The 19,320-nt window shown below is 33.8% G+C and overlaps 1 protein-coding gene across 33 annotated transcripts in view; it reads left to right on the top strand.

The window, feature by feature from the left end:
* ADGRL3 (adhesion G protein-coupled receptor L3) overlaps positions 1-19,320 on the top strand; it is an 847,777-nt gene that overhangs the window by 482,377 nt on the left and 346,080 nt on the right. For all 33 annotated transcript variants that reach the window (XM_086704954.1, XM_086704959.1, XM_086704957.1 and 30 more), the window contains one exon: positions 16,274-16,383. In XM_086704954.1, the coding sequence (XP_086561080.1) occupies positions 16,274-16,383 (110 nt within the window). The remainder of the gene's footprint in view (positions 1-16,273; positions 16,384-19,320) is intronic.

The raw sequence follows: 19,320 nt of genomic DNA, 5'->3' as shown, positions 1-19,320 counted from the left end.
TGAAGAAGCAGTATTGAAGCTGGTTAGGAGGGGATCCTGGAGATGAGGGAAACACACACAGGGTTCAAGGCTGATTGGATATTAGGAGGTAGGGAGGAGAAAGGGATTCAGGAAGTATTGTTGGCTGAATCTGTTGAAAACCTTATCAAATGCCAGGTATTATGCTATAGATACTGGAACCTAAACTTTCCAGACTTCAGTAGAATGATATTTTTTGATCAACACAAGAGGCTTTACATGTCTTTCTCTGTGTTAAGTGTGTATCAGTGAGGCCTCTATTGAAGTGACTACACCTTGTAATTATAAAATATTTACATTTCCCTCACTGTTCCCCACTTTTAGTACCTTTGATGTAGGGAAGTAAAGCTGTGCTACATTTGTTTTACACATGAGTAGAGTAAAACTCAGAAGGATAAATGATTTGCTTCTATATTTATTAAAACCGGTCTTTTCAGAATCTTTCTTAAAGTAAAGCATATATGTAATTTTAACCTTACTTTTTTTTTTTTTTTTACTATGTACATATATCCCATTTTACTAACTACTAAAACTCGACAGATATTTCTTAATCATTATGTATCTTCGGGGATAGAGCTACCGTCCCGTAAAGTCAAAAAATACTATATGTATTTGGAGATGAACATGGTTTTAAAGTGGAGCACAATTGTCCCAAACTAAATGGTTTTCTATTTTTGTCTCTGTTAATCAAGAGCATTTTAATGAAGCTGTTCATGAATAAAATCTGATGGCATAGTGATGTAAAGGTCACCATGTATTAATTTTAGTTCATGGCAATCCGGTGTGAAGGAAGAAAACTGAGGCACATAGTACTAAGTGGCTTCTTTCTACTAACATTTCTAAATTGAACCCAGGTGATCAAAAGTGAGACCACGAGGCTTGAGGTGGTTTTATTTTACTTGGAATTCCAAATGAAATACTTACGAGAGGCTTTTTCTCTGTTTTTCTCTCTTTTTTTAGAAAAGGTTATTTTATTCTTTGCCTTTTTAATTGTTTAACTCTATGTTTAGAGTTATTATGTTATTAATTCTCTGTAATTAACTGTCATCCATCCTCAATTCAGTAACCCAACCTTTGTTGAGTGCCTACACCATCTCAGGTTCTGTGCTGTGTTTTCCTATACATTATTGCTCTGAAGCTCAAAATAATCATAGATTGTAATTACAAATAAGCAGAAATTGAGGCCCTGAGAGGCTATGTATCTTGTCTTGATTTTTGCAATAGTGTAGGTTCAAATGTAAGTTCTGAGTTTAATTCTAGGGCACTTTCTATATCACGAGGGGTATGTAACCATTTTAAGTATCTTAGTATTATTTCGCATTCAAGCATTGTCATTAACCTCAATACTTGGTATATTTTGCATATTTTCCAAATATGTATATAATCCATTGTGAATTATACAATATAAATCCATTTAACAATAGCAAAGATAAAACAATCACTTTGATTACAGACTTTTTCAATCAAAAATCAATCAATCAATCAAACTGCAGCTACTATTCTGTACTAGAATCATATTTTTCTTAGAAAAGGAGGGACTATATTTTCTTTTTTTAAAAAGGACTCTTGGGGTGCCTGGGTGGCTCACTTGGTGAAGTGTCCAACTTCGGCCCAGGTCATGATCTTAGGGTTCGTGAGTTCTAGCCCCTCGTCGGGCTCTGTGCTGACATTTCAGAGACGGGAGTCTGCTTCTGATTCTGTGTCTCCCTCTCTCTCTGCCCCTCCCCCACTGGTGCTCTGTCTCTCAAAAATAAATAAAAACATTAAAAATAAATAAAAATAGAAAAGGACTCTTTCTTGAAAAGATTTCTTTACATTAGAGCATTCTCCTAATTTATGTGTTAGAATATATGTGAATAACGAATCTAGTGCATGATAGGCACATAGTAAGTATTCATAAAAAACCTTAGTTTTTATTGTGTGTTTGCTAGTTGCCAAGAGTACTTATGAAACTTTGTTTCTCTAAAGGAAACAATCGTGAAAGAATAATGTAATGACTATTGAATAATATCAATATTCATTGAAAAAATATAGATATTGATTGGTATTTTAGCTCTGTTTTAAGGCAGAGGGTAATGATTGTGTGCATTTCATTATAAGTTTTTCTACAATGGTGCATTAGGCATTCTATTACATATATTTCATATTTGTGATTTCATAATCACAAAGGAAACTAATGAAATATAAAAGTGTTTAATTTTGTTTTTGTTCAGTAATGCAAAGTTCTTTCACTTGAAGCTCAAATTGTATATTTGAGATACTCAGTAAATTATCTATCTTTCTATCTACCTATCTCTTCCAAATATAGGAAGAATGTCAAGCATTGAAAATGGCAACCAAGAAAATAAATACATTATATTTACCTAACAGTTGCTTATTCTCTTTAAAAAATAGCTTGTGATACTAGATTTCCCCTTTTTCTCTTTCACCGCAAACCTTAAATTGCTGGTGGCTTTCTCAATCATGCATATATTATGCAGCATGTGTCCCAGATAATTCATTGTGTTGTGTTGAGTAAGTATCACAACTCCACTTGGATATAATTCTCTAAGTTATGGAACAGGTCCACAAGTCTGAAAAAAACACATATGAAACACTCCTGAAGACATTGTCTGTTCTCATGATGTCATAATTGTCGTCACTCATTCTAAGGTAGATTAACATTGTTCTCTTAAAGCCTTTAGCAACCATCACAGAGATGTAAATGATATGTACTAGCTTGCTGGGTATTTGGCAGCGTTGATTTCCATTGTGCCAGAGTTCCTAGGTGACTTAGATCTTTTAATTTTCTCTAGAAAAAGGCTATATCTCATCTCAATATAAAAAAAATAATAATTGTAATGCTTTAGAGATAGATGTGCAGTAAGTCTCAGAGAAACTTTTGGGGAAATTTGCAAAAAAATAACTTACATGAAAGCTGCATTGTTATAGGTGTTATTACGTAAAATTTTAAGAGTTGAAAGTTATCTAAGAATGTGAAGTAGTTAATATGGATAATCCTGAAAGAGTTATCATTGCCTTTAAATTTTAAATATGCTTTGAAGTGATCATGAAGTAACAAATGTTCATCTTGTTTTAAAAGGGAGAAAAAGTACTATGGACCAAGAAATAACAATTATCCTACATGTCAGTGATAATCACTGTTGCTACAAGTCCTTCAGAGTTATTCTCTACATTTACACATACATACACCTATAAAACTATTTTTTAATGTTTTCATTTTAAATTTTAACGTAGAAGATTTTTTTCAGGTTAGTAAAGGAAGAGTTACTTCATCATTTCTTTCTTTTTTTTTAAGCTTTTATTTAAATTCCAGTTAGGTAATAATATACAGAGTACTGTTAGCTTCAGGTGCACAATACAGTGATTCAACAGTCCCATACATCACCCAGTGCTCATCACAAGTGCCCTCCTTAATCCCCACCACCTATTTAACCCATCTCCTGACCCTCCTCCCTTCTGCTAACCATCAGTTTGTTCTCTATAGATAAGTGTCTGTTTCTTGTTTTGCTTCTCTCTCTCTCTTTCTCTCCTCCCCTCACTTTGCTCATTTGTTTTGCTACTTACATTCCATGTATGAGTGAAATCATATGGTATTTGTGTTTCTCTGATTGACTTATTCTAGCTCCATCCATGTTACTAAAAATGGCAAGATTCCATTTCCATTCCTCAGTTTCTCTTTCTGCTGCTTCATTATTGGTATATAGAAACACAACAGATTTCTGTACACTGATTTTATGTCCTGTGACTTTACTGAGTCTGTTTATCATTCCTAGCAGTTTTTTGGTGGAGTCTGTTAGGTTTTCTATATATAGTATCGTGTAATCTGAAAATAGTGAAAGTTTTACTAGTTCCTTGTCTATTTGGATGCCTTCTATTTCTTTTTGTTCTCTGATTGCTGTAACTAAGACTTCCACTACTATGTTGAATAAAAGTGGTGAGAGTGGACATCCCTGTCTTGTTTCTGATCGTAGAGGAAAAATTCTCAGGTTTTCCCCATTAAGGATGATATTAGCTATGGGTTCTTCATAGATGGTCTTTATTTGTTGAGGTATGTTCACTGTAAACTAATGTGATGTATCCATTGATTGATTTGCAAATAACGAACCACCTCTGCAACCTAGGAATAAATCCCACTTAATTGTAGTGAATATATTTTTTTAATATATTGTTGAATTTGGTTTGCTAATATTATGTTGAGGATATTTCATTTATGTTCATCAGAGATATTGGCCTGTAGTTCTCTATTTTTGTTGTGTCTTTATCTAGTTTTGATATTAGGGTAATGCTGGCCTCATCATTTTTCATGGCTGTCTATCATCCAATAATAGAGATGCATTTTAATGTATTTATCCAGACTCTATACATCACAGTATTTATCCATATTCTTTCAAAGTAAAATGCTGTGTTTAAATTTGAAAAATACTTTCTTATATGTCTCTTCTTTTTAGTAATTGTGCTATAAACTTTATAATATCTTAAATATGAGGTGTTTTCACTAGAGAAAGAAACTCAGAGAATGGATGCTGTTGTTTGCTTTCCAAAAATCCATTCTCTAACCACTCCCCCCTTCTTCCTCACTAGCAAAATGTTGATTTGTTCATTTTCCTGTAAAGAGTGCAGTCCTTCAGAGAATCCTGTGTGCCCCTCTGGCCCTGTGATGATGAACCTTCACTGGGCAAACCAGTCATGTGGATTTCATTTCTCTTGTGTGACTCTTTTAAGCACAGGCATGCTGACATACGCATAGGCATTGGTTACTTTTGGCTAATGTTCTGTAAGGATGGTGCTGAGTGGCTTATGTATAGAACATCCTTACTTTTAAAATAAAACAGAAGATAGGACTTATTTTTTTCAAGATTGTATCATCTCTGTGTAACACCTGCAGATGCAAGTGGTCATCTTAGGACCGTAAGACAAAATCCAACAGAATGTCATAGAATTCAAGCCACGGTGATGCCTGTTAAATCTCCGAATTAACCAAGTTGTAACAAACCATATTCTAATTTTTAATACGTTAGATGTCGCAAGCCTTATTTTGAAGCCACTTTTATTTATGTTTGCTATTTTTTTTTCAGCCTAAAGCATTCTGATACAAAGAAATGTCATAGCATTTCTCTTGTATTTATAGCTTTCTGGTGATACCATAAGTCAAAGCAGGTAAGAAAGAGATATGCTTGACATGTATCTCTATCTATGCTTGACATGTATCTCTATCTGAGGTCATGAGTGGAATTAATAAAGTAAGCCTAAGAAGCCCTGCTGCCAGAAGTGAGAGATGAAACATCTAAGGGGAGAGGAACTCATGAAAATTATTGGTCTTCAATCACTGGCAGGTGTGGGCTTTCTTTCTTAGTTACTGTGTACCATGTCTGTTACACTATCTTTACAAATTATGAAGTCAACTAAAATTATTTTTATGTAATATAAAAAAAACACTATTGAACTCTTCAAAAATTTATATATAAGGACAGAGTTAAACAGAAAACATCATTTCTCTCTGCTGTGTATTCCTGCTTTGGAAGTCTTGTTTTTAATATATAAATGTTGTGTATACTATTGGCATGCATACATATGCACACATTCACACACACAGGTTTTCATTTGCTTTCATTTAGCACTTTATTAAAAGCAAATGTGAGGAAGCCAAAGGCATTGTTCTCAGCTCATCTTGTTCCTTTTATAGGCTTTCAGGTTAACTTACTTTAGTATCCAATGTTACTAAAATTCCTTTTTTGTTTGCTATTCTCTTTCTGAAGTTTTATTTTATATATTTTTATTTTTCTCATGTATAAACAGTTTGATTTAGAAATGCCACATATTGAAAAGAAAAAAAAAAAAAGATTTAACTATATGTCTCAGGATAACATTCCTTGTCTTAGCCCAGTCATGCAGACAAGACCTTTTTGTGGCTCATGGAGGAAAAGAATGCCTTGCAAAAGTTTGAGGAAGTATAATGAAGTAAGTCTGTCTCTGACTTAAAAAGAAAAAAAGAAAAAAAAAAAAGAGAAAGTACAATAACATAAGTAGTCTTGGAAAAAATATACAGAAGTATCCTAACTAGCTCTCAGTAAAGTGGACATTGTCTTCACTTAAGAAAAACATGCATATAATATATATGCATATAAAATATTGTTCCTTTTTAGTTAGGAGAAAATGAGCAATACCACTATTTGGTGTATGTTCAGATAATGAATGCAGACACACACTGATTTATTTGGTAACCATACATTCAGGTAAAGAATGTTCAGCTCTGAAATGCCGTCCTACATAGGTGGTAATACACTAATACACATGCAATGCTACTTATTTTTAACTGAAAAGGCCCTTTATAATTTTATATTGTTATAGCATTCCCATTGTTATAACATTCAGCTACAAGAAGATTATAGCTTAGAAGTCATTGGTACAGAACGGGACTCAAATGTTTTTCCAAGCAATGTTTGTGAATACGTTAATTTTAAAAGCATATTTCCATTTATTATGGATGTATGCCTCTATGAATTGTACTCATGTGTCTGACATAGCTAATCATTTTATTTTTGGAATGGGCTCCATAAATATTCTATGGATGTTGACTGATGATTATGGTAATTTGTTCTTTCAAATATTACCCAGAAATATGTAGAACATTGGGAAATTGGACTTCCTTATAAGATTACCACATTTTCAAATGTATTTCTATATTTTTAGAGTATTATTAAATCAATTTGAAAAATTCCCAGGAATAAGCCCTTAAGGTTCATAAGTTTGTAAATTTGTATTGTAGGAAGAGAATCTGAAAAGGCTTCTATTTTTTAAATTGCTACTGGTAAAGTTTAGAGCATAAGAAAGCAATATCTTTTTAGTGTAGTAGAGAATTATTATTTTAAATTGGGTTTTGTCAAAATAAAATTATTTCAGTCCATAAACATGAAATAGTCATTTTTTAATTTGTTGATAGAATGGCATAGTAACACAGAAACATAAATTCAGTTTAATATGAACCAATGGGCTTCATTAATAATTTCTTAGTGTTTTTTGATACTTCATATTTTATAAGGTTTTATATAGGTCCAAAGTCAAACTACATTCCAATTTCTGTAAAATGCTTTAAAAGTTTGCCTTTGTCAAGTAATATAGGTTAGTTTCCCACATCTATTGCAACAAGATTTATGCACTGAGAATTTCTTGGTGATCAAAGAAAACAAATGTATAATATGATGTCTTTTAGCCAAATTATACTAAAAACATTTATTTGTACTGGGAGAAAATATATGTAAGTGGAGGCCTATTCATTCTTTTAATAAATAAAACTGTTCCTTATGGAGACAATGAACACTAACTTAGCCATGCTCTACTGCAGTGACATGCATCTTATTATGTAAGACTTCTTGAAGGTGATCACCTCAGGAGAGAGTTTTCAATATGTCTTTTTACTTAAGTGCTGGCAGGCAATATGCTGAACTGGCATTCTAATCCTTATAATTTAAGAATATTTCTTTATGTGGATAAAGGAACTTTCCATAAGTGATGATATTCAGGCTCTTGAAATAGGCAGATTATCTTAAATGTAATCACAAGGGTCTTTATAGGGAAGCCAAAAGGTCAAAGAGGGAGGAAGATCATGTCATGTCAAAGTGAGAAAAGGTAATGTGATGTGGGGCCCAAGCCAAAGAAAGAGGGGACAGCCTCTAGAAACTAGGAAAAAACAAAACAAAACAAAACAAAACAAAACAAGGAAACAGGTTCTTTCTAGAAACTGGAAAAAAACAAGGAAACGGATTCTCTTCAGAACCTCCATAGGGCACCAACCTTGCCAACAGCTTGATTTTAAACATATAAGACTCATTTTGGACTTCTGATCTGCAGACCTACAAGAGAATAGATTTGCATTGTTTTTAAGTCACTAAATTTGTTATAGATTGTCCCAGAAGCAACAAGAAGACTAATACAGTATCCTAGTTTCTATGCTCCTCACTTATCACTTTGGTCTTGTTTTCACTTGCTTGTGTCAGATTACCTTTTTCTAATATAAAGGAATGTTTGTGAAATTCGATGTAAAGGAATGTAGAAAATGAGAGACTTGAGGTTAGGCAGTTACCTTGCGAAGTGCATACAATGTCAACTTGTGTTCTATGAGATCTTGCATTATTTTTAGTTTATAATTTAGAATAAATTCCTCAAAAATGAAAACACCAAATTAGGGGCCTTATCACTTTCCTTACTTCTTAAATTGCCACTTAACTCGGCCTCTGGTCACACCCTAGTTGTGAGAATGAGACCAACCCAAAGAGCTGACATAGAAGTTCAAAGGCACAATTCCTTGTTGTGGGAAGAGGTGCATTTGCCTTCTGTTTGTCACTTCCTAGTTGCAGGATTTTAGATAAGTTATCTAAGCCTGCTGGGCTTCAGTTTTCTCATGTGAAAAATGGGGTGAAAAATAACTGATTCAAATTATTATAAAAATATAAATAAAATACAAAATAGGCAACATGAGATACATATAATATTTAAATATATAAAAATTAAATGAAATTGTAATACATAAGGGGTGCCTGGGTGGCTCAGTCGGTTAAGTATCCAACTTCGACTCAGGTCGTGATCTCTCATTTCTTGGGTTTGAGCCTGGCATCCAGCTCTGTGCTGACAGCTCAGAGCCTGGAGCCTGCTTGGGATTCTGTGTCTGCCTATCTCTGCCCACTCCTGTTCACGCTCTGTCTCTACCTCTATCTCTCTCAACATTAAGTAAACATTAAATTTTTTTTTTTTAAAAGAAATTGTTGGGGCGCCTGGGTGGCACAGTCGGTTGAGCGTCCGACTTCAGCCAGGTCACGATCTCGCGGTCCGTGAGTACGAGCCCCGCATCAGGCTCTGGGCTGATGGCTCAGAGCCTGGAGCCTGTTTCCGATTCTGTGTCTCCCTCTCTCTCTGCTCTTCCCCCGTTCGTGCTCTGCCTCTCTCTGTCCCAAAAATAGATAAACGTTGAAAAAAAAAAAAATTAAAAAAAAAAAAAAAAAAAGAAATTGTAACATACAAAAAAAAGTAGACAGCATTGCCAAACTGTTTTGTAAATGCTTAAGTGTCTGGCTACAATGTAAGAATTAATTTTTTTATTTATTTTGAGAGAGAGAGAGAAAAGAGACAGAGGCAGAGAAAGAGAGGGAGAGAGAGAGGATCCCAAGCAGGCTCCACACTGCTAGTGCATGGCCTGATGTGGGGCTTGAACCCACAAACAGTGAGACCAGGACCTGATCCTAAATCAAGAGTTGGATGATGCTTAACCAACTGAGCCATCCAGGCACCCCAGAATTAATTCTTTTTTTTTAATAATAATGATTGATTTCTTTCTCTCAGACTACTTAGTTCTCTTACCATTTGAGATCTAGATGATTTCTTTATGACATGTATATATTCATATTCTGCCATGAAATAGTTGCCTTCTCATTTCCAGGCCTCTAAGTTCAAAATGAATGCCAGATCAGCAGGTCCCTGAGTGACAGGCAGTGGAAAATAAAGAATGTGTAAGAGTTGTTCTGTTGATTGACATTGAGCAAAATATTGTTGATGCTCACACATTAATCTGTGCATTTTTATATTGGTACATTCTATCATGAGCATTTAAAAAATTGAGTTACTTGATTACTTAAACTGTTTTCAGATTTTAAACATTAAAGTATTATGATGGTGGTGTTTTGTTTTGTTTTTGGCGTAAACCTATCTCTAAAATATTTTCCTCTTAGAGAATAGTGTCTTATATGATTCAAACACTGATCTGCCATATTTTATTTTTTTTTTTTTTAATTTTTTTTTTCAACGTTTATTTATTTTTGGAACAGAGAGAGACAGAGCATGAACGGGGGAGGGGCAGAGAGAGAGGGAGACACAGAATCAGAAACAGGCTCCAGTCTCCGAGCCATCAGCCCAGAGCCTGACGCGGGGCTGGAACTCACGGACCGCAAGATCGTGACCTGGTTGAAGTCGGACGCTTAACCGACTGCGCCACCCAGGCGCCCCTGATCTGCCATATTTTAGATACTGGGAAATACTTGGGTCCTAAGTGTATGTGTGTTTCTTCACATACATGCTTTTATATAAATGCCGTTTGAAAAGCGCTAATGTAAATTCAAATGACTAATTTTGCTAACAAAAAGACACAAAGCACTTATTTTTCCACTATCATAGCTTATCATTGCAGTGATTTTCAGTGGAGTTTTACACATTTAACACTTACATGGGTGAGGCATCATGTGAAAAGTTTCTTAACATTCCCGGGAATGGCTTGTTTGCACACACTGTTTTAAAATTTTTTTTAGTGTTTTTATTTATTTTTGAGACAGAGACAGAGCATGAGCAGGGGAGGGGCAGAGAGAGAGGGAGACACAGAATCTGAAGCAGGCTCCAGGCTCTGAGCTGTCAGCACAGAGCCCGAAGACGTGGGGCTTGAACTCACAGACCATGAGATCATGACCTAAGCCGAAGTTGGCCGCTCAACCGACTGAGCCACCAAGGCACCCCTGTACACACTGATTTTAGAGTGTAATAAGAATATGTGGTTGAAGTGATTATTAATGGAGAACACCAGTGGATTAAACCCCCAGTACATAAATACAAAATTTTACTTCAATTACTAGAGCTGTAGAAGCAACTAATACCATCCTTATATCTGTTATATTAGAAGTTTTAAGAAATATAGTTAAGGATCATGTTTATATGCTTAACCTATAAATATGTTGTAACCAAACACGAGACAATAGCCACTGATTTTTTTTATTTAAAAAATTTTTTAATGTTTATTTATTTTTGAGAGAGAGAAAGAGAGACAGAGAGAGATGAACAGAGAGAGAGAGAGAGAGAAAGTGGGGAAGGGGCAGAGAGAGAGAGAGGAAGACACAGAATCCAAAGCAGGCTCCAGGTTTTGAGCTGTCAGTACAGAGCCTGATGCGGGGCTCGAACTCACCAACCCATGAAATCATGACCTGAGCCGAAGTTGGTTGCTTAACCAACTGAGCCGCCCAGGCACCCCAATAGCTGCTAATTTTTATCTGGGGTATTAAGTTAAAACAAAGATAAATTTATTGTATTTAACAGAAAATAGGCTAATTAATTTATTTTACATATAATAAGACCTTATCTGAATAGGTGATATGCACATAAACTCAGCAATATCATTTTCACTATATGCTGCCCTAGGTTGTAGCAAATAGAGGAATTTTTTTTTCCCCAGAGATGACTTCTTCATATCACACTTAACTAATTTTGTTCCTGTACTGTTCTTAACCATATCTGAATGAATTAGTAAACTGTGAATGATCTGAATGAATTAGTAAACTGTGATGATTTTGTATCCTGTTGCTAGCCCTGGAATTATGTATGTCTTCCCTGGCAGTCATCATAACACACTATTTTAAATTAAACAATATTGCTTTAAGATTACTGCTAATAACAGCATCCAACATATTAAATAACATTTACTAAATAAACCTGATCAGTAGATGGCACCTTGAAGGTTTATATGTGGGTTGAATTAAAAGGACGTGATGTTGTTCTTTTCTTTTGGAAACGTCTGAATAAATATTCCTTCATCCTTTGTTCCTCCTATGCTCAGAGATTGATCTTTCCAGTCACTACATACCAATTTGGATTGCAGGGGCCTGGTTGTGTAATGTTAATTTGAATTCGGGATCTCCTTGGAATGCCTGATGCACATCACGACCAAAGGAATCCTGGCCCACTTAGATATTTTACGCCTGGTCTGTACCTCATCGGATCATCACAAGTACTCCTGAGAACCTATCAGTGAATTAAGTCAGTTTCCCAAAGTGACCATGAAATGCATGACTCACAGTCTCAGAAGACAGCAGTCCCATGGTCTTCGGGTCACTGTTCAGCAGTCCAGTGACCATGATTTGAATTCTGAGAATCTGAAAAGTCATTTAACATTTTCAAACCTATTCCCTCCTCTGTGAAATTGGAGGTAATAATATTCATCTGATAAAAGAAGTGACAAGTAGGATTTGTGTGACTATGCTTTCCAAGTTTGAAAGGTTACACAGATATAGGGTGTTGTTACTCTACATTTTGGACTTAGTATGTCCTAGGTAAAGTAATTTATGTATAACTAATGATCTGGCTTACAGTTTTGATTTTTTTTAAATGGGAATCTACTTTTCTCCTGTTTCTACTCTAAACCCCAATAGTTTATCTGCTTTTTTGTGTGCTATCTCACTTGTACTCTAAGTTCCTCTCAAAAGACCCAGTGTTTTGGAATGAAGTATTATTAACCTATCCTGAAACAAATGGCTAATGTTAGTCATGATAATAGTTGTGCTATGACAACCAAAAGTATACTTTGTGCATATATATGGTACTTCACACTTTTTCCTAATGAATTTTTATAAGCATAGCAACTTTGTGCAGCAATTAAATAACTGGCTCCATGTTATGTATGTGAAAAGTGAAACTCCGAGGGATTCTGAGAATTCTGTCAGTGCCATCTGCTTATACTTTACTGTCTTCTCTTAGCAACTTTCAAATGTACAGTATAGGATTATTAACTAGAGTCCCAGAACTGTACCCTGTATCCCATGACTTAATTATTTTATGACTGGAAGTGTATAACTTTTGACCCCCTCCAGCCATTTATCCTCAAAACTATTGTTGGAGTGGATTTTTTTTTTTTAACTGCATAGACTTTCTGATGAAAAAATACTGAAACTTTTATCACTGTAAATAAGCCTTAATACTTTCTAAGATTATGATGTTTTCTCTGTGAATATTAGTGGATTAGGATGCTTTAACCATATTATGGCAGTCTTTTCTCATCCTTTATTGTGGGTTATAGAAGTATCTTTAATATCAGGAATACTGAAAATCATTTTTTAATTTATATTTATATTAAAAGTAAACAATGAAAAAATCTGAGTTTAAAGCACATGAGAACATTTGATTATTTAACATTTATCATCTTTAATATTTTAGAATGAATTTACTTTATTTTTTATAACTATAAAAATACTCTCACTGGTGTAAACTGTTCATTGTTCAATAATCTTTAATCAAAGGTATAATTAATTTCATTTTAATTTATAGTAACTGATGTCATACAAAAAGAGAGGACGGGGGGCACCTGGATGGCTCAGTTGGTTAAGGCTCCGACTTCAGCTTAGGTCACGATCTCATGGTTTGTGGGTTTGAGCCCCATGTCGGGCTCTGAGCTGACAGCTCTGAGCCTGGAGCCTGCCTCAGATTCTGTGTCTCCCTCTCTCTCTCTGCCCCTCCCCCATCTGCACTCTGTGTGTGTGTGTGTGTGTGTGTGTATGTGTGCGTGTGTGCGCCTTTCTCTCTCTCATAAATAAATAAACATTAAAAAAAATTTTAAAACAGAAGACAGAACCATTAAATTTCTGTTTTTGAAGTGTAGTTGGTCTTCAAGCAATCAATGTTATAATGTATCTTATACAAAAATAATATTCTAGAGATTGTCTACCTGTCTCCCTGATTTTTAAGAATCTTAACTTATAAAGAACATTTAATATAATGCAATATAATATACTAATAAATACTAATAAAGTATGTAATTATTTTGAAAAGTTAATGTTGTAAAGCCTTGTTGTTTGATCCAGAGCAATGATGATAATGACTGCAAATATATTATTGCTATAGCATGTTTTTATTTATATACCTCCTCAATATACTATCTCATTAATTAGAAGGCTTACTTGGCTTATTTTTATAGCAAATGGTCACTTATTTTAATTTTCTTAAATATGCATACATAAATTATATTTTTATAACTTAAATAATAAGTAGTATGAATACTGTTTGGTGTGCATGTCTAGATAGATAAGTGGATAGGTGGATTAGAATAGTGTTCATATTATATTTTTTAATTGAGACTCTTCAAACATAACCATGTGAAATCTCTTATTCAAGACCACTTTCTGTGCAACAAACACTTCCATAGTTATAAATTTTAACTTTTATGCCCTACTCATAAATAGGGCATAAAGTAGTAGGGAATAGAGTAGTAATCTGTCTTTTGATATAAAACATTGATTAAATAATAAAACATATGTAGTTGCCCTTCTGTATCTGAGAATTAGAAGAATAGACACAACTCCTAAATGAATTTTATTATATCAGGTGTAGAAATCAGAATGAAAGGTTGATAATAGGATGTAAAACAAGAGTAGACCAAGAAAGCTGATGATTTAATAACTGCAGATCAGAAATACTACATTTACAAAATATTTACATCTCATTGAATTTTATGATGTATACTTCTTTCATTATTAACTATTACTACTTCAAATGCAATCCCGATGATAACTTTCTTTAACAAATTACAGAAATAACTAAGTTTATATAGCTGCTCCTTTTATAAACATCTGAGATAGATTTATGAGTTTTTTTCCAGGTGTGATATGAAAATTGTATGCCTTAACTGCAAAGAAACATGTATTTTGACTTTGAGACATCTCCTTCCAAAAGATTTTCTTTGTAAAAGGGAAGTACTCCAATTTTTTAAAGTCTGAGTACACTAAAATGGCAAGGTGTCTCCTTGCCTCTTAAGTGTGAGGCCAGCTACATTTACATTACCGTTATTACAAGTTCTCTGGTAATCATCCTTAGACATTAAATCTACACAAGAGAACATTAGGGACATGTTGTTCCTCAGGATTAACTATCATGCTAAATTGCATAAAAAGTATAGAATATTGGCTTTTATTAATCTTCCACTGAAAGCACAGTATATATTTTTCACCTTACAACATTCACTAATGAATCAATTTTAATTTAGGTACTAAGAAAAATCCTCATTAAGGCCAACAAATGGTAGCCTCAAGCAAACCCAAGGTATTTTCACAGTAAATCAGAATGAGTTGTTCCTTCGGTGCTCCCTTATTCCGCCAGTATGCAAACAATGATTCAGAAGTATTGGTCATTTCATAGAATAAAGCATATCTTCAAGTAGATATAACAGAAAATTCTAGCCATGAGGTAGTATATTTCTGAGATGAATAAACAAGAACATAAGACAGGATAACTGTAGAATGCCTCATCCTGTACACTTAGTGACAATATAATAGTTGGAAAACATTATTTTTCTATAGAAAAATGTACCTATCAATAAATTATTGAACGTAGACAATTTCTGAGTAAAATTTACCTTAGCAAAGCCACTCCAAATCAAAGAATCAATTTCATTATATGTATACGTACCCATGATTAAATCTGGGTAGCCCAGATTTGTTTAGCCAAGTTGCCACAAAGGATGCCTAGTGTATATTTCTATTTTAGTAGTGGTTTTTGATTATTCTCTTTGGGGATTCAAAGTTATTTTAAGTTATAGGATATTGGTATTTGTGAACAGCCGTCTGTGAGGTTAGTGTAATTATTTGGCCAAACACAAGGAACATGAGAATCAGTTCATAGAAATGGCTTTACTTATGGTGTTAGTAATATATTAATTGATATAAATTAAATTTTAAGAGATTTTAATACTCAAATATTAAATTTTTATTGATTTAGCTTTGGTGAAAGCATTTCCACATTATATTTTGACTGCCTTTAAAATGGATGTCATGATAATCATTGAATGTATTTTACAAATTTCTGATAAAACTCTGTGGTTATATTTTTTCAATTTTTTTTTAACAACGACAGTGAGTGATTCCTACCAAACAGTTATTTGTATTCACGTTGGTGCCGTCCTAAGAACCAGTTAATGTTGCTTAAGCAGTATTTAATTTCTTTTTTTTTTTTTTAATTTTTTCAACGTTTTTTTTTTTTATTTTTTTATTTATTTTTGGGACAGAGAGAGACAGAGCATGAACGGGGGAGGGGCAGAGAGAGAGGGAGACACAGAATCGGAAACAGGCTCCAGGCTCTGAGCCATCAGCCCAGAACCCGACACGGGGCTCGAACTCACGGACCGCGAGATCGTGACCTGGCTGAAGTCGGATGCTTAACCAACTGCGCCACCCAGGCACCCCAGCAGTATTTAATTTCTAACTCAATGTTACACCGTGTTCACTGAAAAATCAAATTCGTTAGTATGAGTAAACTGAATGAGTTGATTTTTATTTCTAGGTTTGTTTTTTTTTCTTGAGTATACTACAGATATTTCCTTCCAAAGTCTAAAACTCTAAATTGAGCAAAACCATACTTAAATTTTTATAACAAGAAGCAAAATAAATTCAGCACTGGTATTAATCATGATTTCACTTCCCATAAGTTTATTATTTCTTCTTTTTTATTTTTTTGATTTCAGGTGCAATAACAGAACACAGTGCGCAGTGGTGGCAGGTCCTGATGTTTTTCCAGACCCGTGTCCAGGAACCTATAAATACCTTGAAGTGCAGTATGAATGTGTCCCTTACAGTATGTATATTCCTGTACTTTTCTTGTGAAAAGACATTAAGCATTGTTTTGCGTGCATTGACCAAATATTCTCTATGAAAGTGTAAGAAGTATTACATACATTTTTTTAAAGACTTAAGTTTTCAGGATCATAAATCCTCCCACCATTGGAAGAATTAGACGTTGCCTGAATGATCCTGAAGTATTCATTTTGACTATACATTTCTGTATATCCATACTTATTCTAAACCTTTTCTTAATGCAAGAATATAAAACGTTTAGAAAAGTGTTAAGAGAAAAAAAAAAGGAGACTGCCTCCCTCTAGGTCTAAGCAAACAAGCAATGAAAATGAATAATATCTTGCATATTATATAAGTATTATATATATAATATAATATATGGCTGTCTATATGATATAATATATATTATTATACTTACATTAGTGGTATAGAAATTGATAAATTTTGAACTTTGTAGAAGTTGTATTATCTAATCTATAAGTGCTGTCAACATTTGGAGGACTAGAAATATATTCATCCAGAAGGAATAAACTGAAAAGATATTACAAAAGTTACATGAGCTAAAGCACTCTTCAGAATTTATCTTTTGCAGCCTCAAGAAGTTTGTCTTTGCAGCTTTTAAGTCAGATATGGTATATGCCAACAACATCATTTTTTTTCCTCAGGAGTAATGAAGGATCAAACAATCAAAACTGGAACATTTTTTTCTGACTTTCCACCCAAAGGAAGAATCACCATTTCATAAAAATATTTTTGATCTGGCAGTTAATTGTTCATGGGATTCTTTAGTAAAGATCGCCTAGGAAATCCTACATTCTCATATTAGATAATCAGTTCATCCACAAAGTTCAAAACACCTGGGATCACAAGTAAATCCCAGGTTCCAACTTCCTTTGACATCTCAGAAGGAAAGTACCTGAGGATCAACAAGTTTGTTGTGCTAAGAGATAGTTGTCAGCTTGCCGCATTTCTGCTCATTTAAGAAGCAACACATTACTCCTAAGCTGTAAGTGTGCATAATCCAATAATAGAGAGCAAATTGGCCAGCAAGAAATGAATTGAAATTTTAAAATAATAATGAAAGCAATCAAGAGAGAATTTCATTTTTGCTTTATTTTTAGTGTGATTGATTAGAGAAAGTTTATCTAGTGATGTTTTATAAGCTAATTTTCCTTGTTATGAAAACAGCATGAGTGCATAGGTTTTGTTGAAATCTCAACTGAATTTATGCTTTGTATATATTGTTATCTCTAGGGACCCTTCTATGGAAGTATAAAGCTCTTCCTGACCAGTTATTGTTCATTAGGGAAATTTTAAAAAAGAACATTTGTAGTCCTTTTTGGAACTTTGACAATTATATTTGGATTATATAGTAAGATCTTTGTGAATTATATAGAATAGCTGTTTCCAAAGGCATTGTATAAAAATATACCATAAGGAATACCTCATTTTTAAAGACAGTTTGAGGAAACTTTCAATCATATTTTTGAAACATGAAAGCTGAAGTAGAAACTGTCAAGCTAGATTTTTTCACAATTTTTAAATATTAAAGAATTTCACAGCTGTCTCTTCAATTTTCTGTATTTCTTCAGAATTTCTTTGAGGATAGTTCCTCCAAAATCCTCTGCCAAACTTATCTTGAAAAATCATTACTTAAATCATTTCAATATAAATAAGAATTTGTTCATATGCTTTTGCATAGAAGGAGTGTGGTTTACTACACATTTCCCTTCTCTCTTATAAATCTTCAGAGATAAACAATTTGATTCCTGAATATCCTATCTATACAGGTTTCTGATAATCCTAAAAATTTACTGGTTGTCTAGTAAGGATGTGCATTATATTAAGATATTTTTCTGATTGTTTCATTAAATACAAATTATAAACTTAGGTGCAGCCACTCGCCAGTTTATATACTGGTTTGATTTATACGGTGTAGCATGATTGTTTGTTTAAATTATCTTCAGTTAAAAGTGCAATGTACAAATGGGAATTCACTTAGTAAATTTAAAATGATTTCATAGGAAAAAATGCAAAAGAATATATAAACCGTGGAATAAAGTATAGTGACTTATTTGAAAGGGAGGTTCATTGAGTAGAAAAACGACCAGAGATCAGGGAGCGTGGTCAGATCAGAGAATATGGTCTGGTTACTTAACAAAAAGCATTAGTCCTTCAGCTGAGAAGCTATTAAAATTTTCTGGATCTCACCTTGTAGACCTATTCCCTGATCTGTAGTAAGTTGTGATTTAGACCAACCCTAAGCTCTTTTTTCTTATCTGTAGCCTAAAATACACAGACTTTTTCAATGTTGTAAAAAAAAAAAAAATCACTTACTTAAAATAGCTACCATTTTTTGGCACTTACTACATCTCATTTACCACATGGGTTAAATGTTTACATACATTATTTTATTAAGTTCTCACAATATCCTCCTCCCTGTTTGGTATGAGTATTGCTATTCTGAAGAAGAAACTGAAGCACAATAGGATAAGCTAACGTTTCATGTAAAACAAAGAATAGCTGGATAATGACTGAGCCAAGAGTGGAGCCTGTCTCAAGTACCTGTTCTTAAGGACTCAGCTTTGGTTCTCCCCATAGAGTTTCCCATTGATAGGTTCATGAGTTATTTAATCTCATTCAGTATTTAACCATTATAATTGTTATCAGTACAGCAGTGGCACACGAAAACAAATGCTTCAAGAGCCTAGAGTTTTTTTGTTAGTTCTTTTGCTACTTACTTTTAAGAGGTTTTAATGCCTTTCTTCAAGCCGCTGAATCACTGCAAACTTCCATTTCCTCAAACACTTAACAAAGCATAATGGCAAAAACTAGTTTGTGCTGTTAAAATGCCACCCACAATTTGGAATGAGGCTCTTATCTAAGTAGAACCTTAAGAAGAAGTTATTTAAACCACTTGTATGATAAGAGAAATCCT

Source organism: Puma concolor, chromosome B1 (assembly GCF_028749965.1).
Source record: "Puma concolor isolate L17-30 chromosome B1, mPumCon1.1.hap2, whole genome shotgun sequence".
NCBI classification, from domain to species: Eukaryota; Metazoa; Chordata; class Mammalia; order Carnivora; family Felidae; genus Puma; species Puma concolor.
The sequence above is the reverse complement of the archived record's forward strand: the minus strand, read 5'-3'. Positions and strand labels throughout refer to the sequence as shown.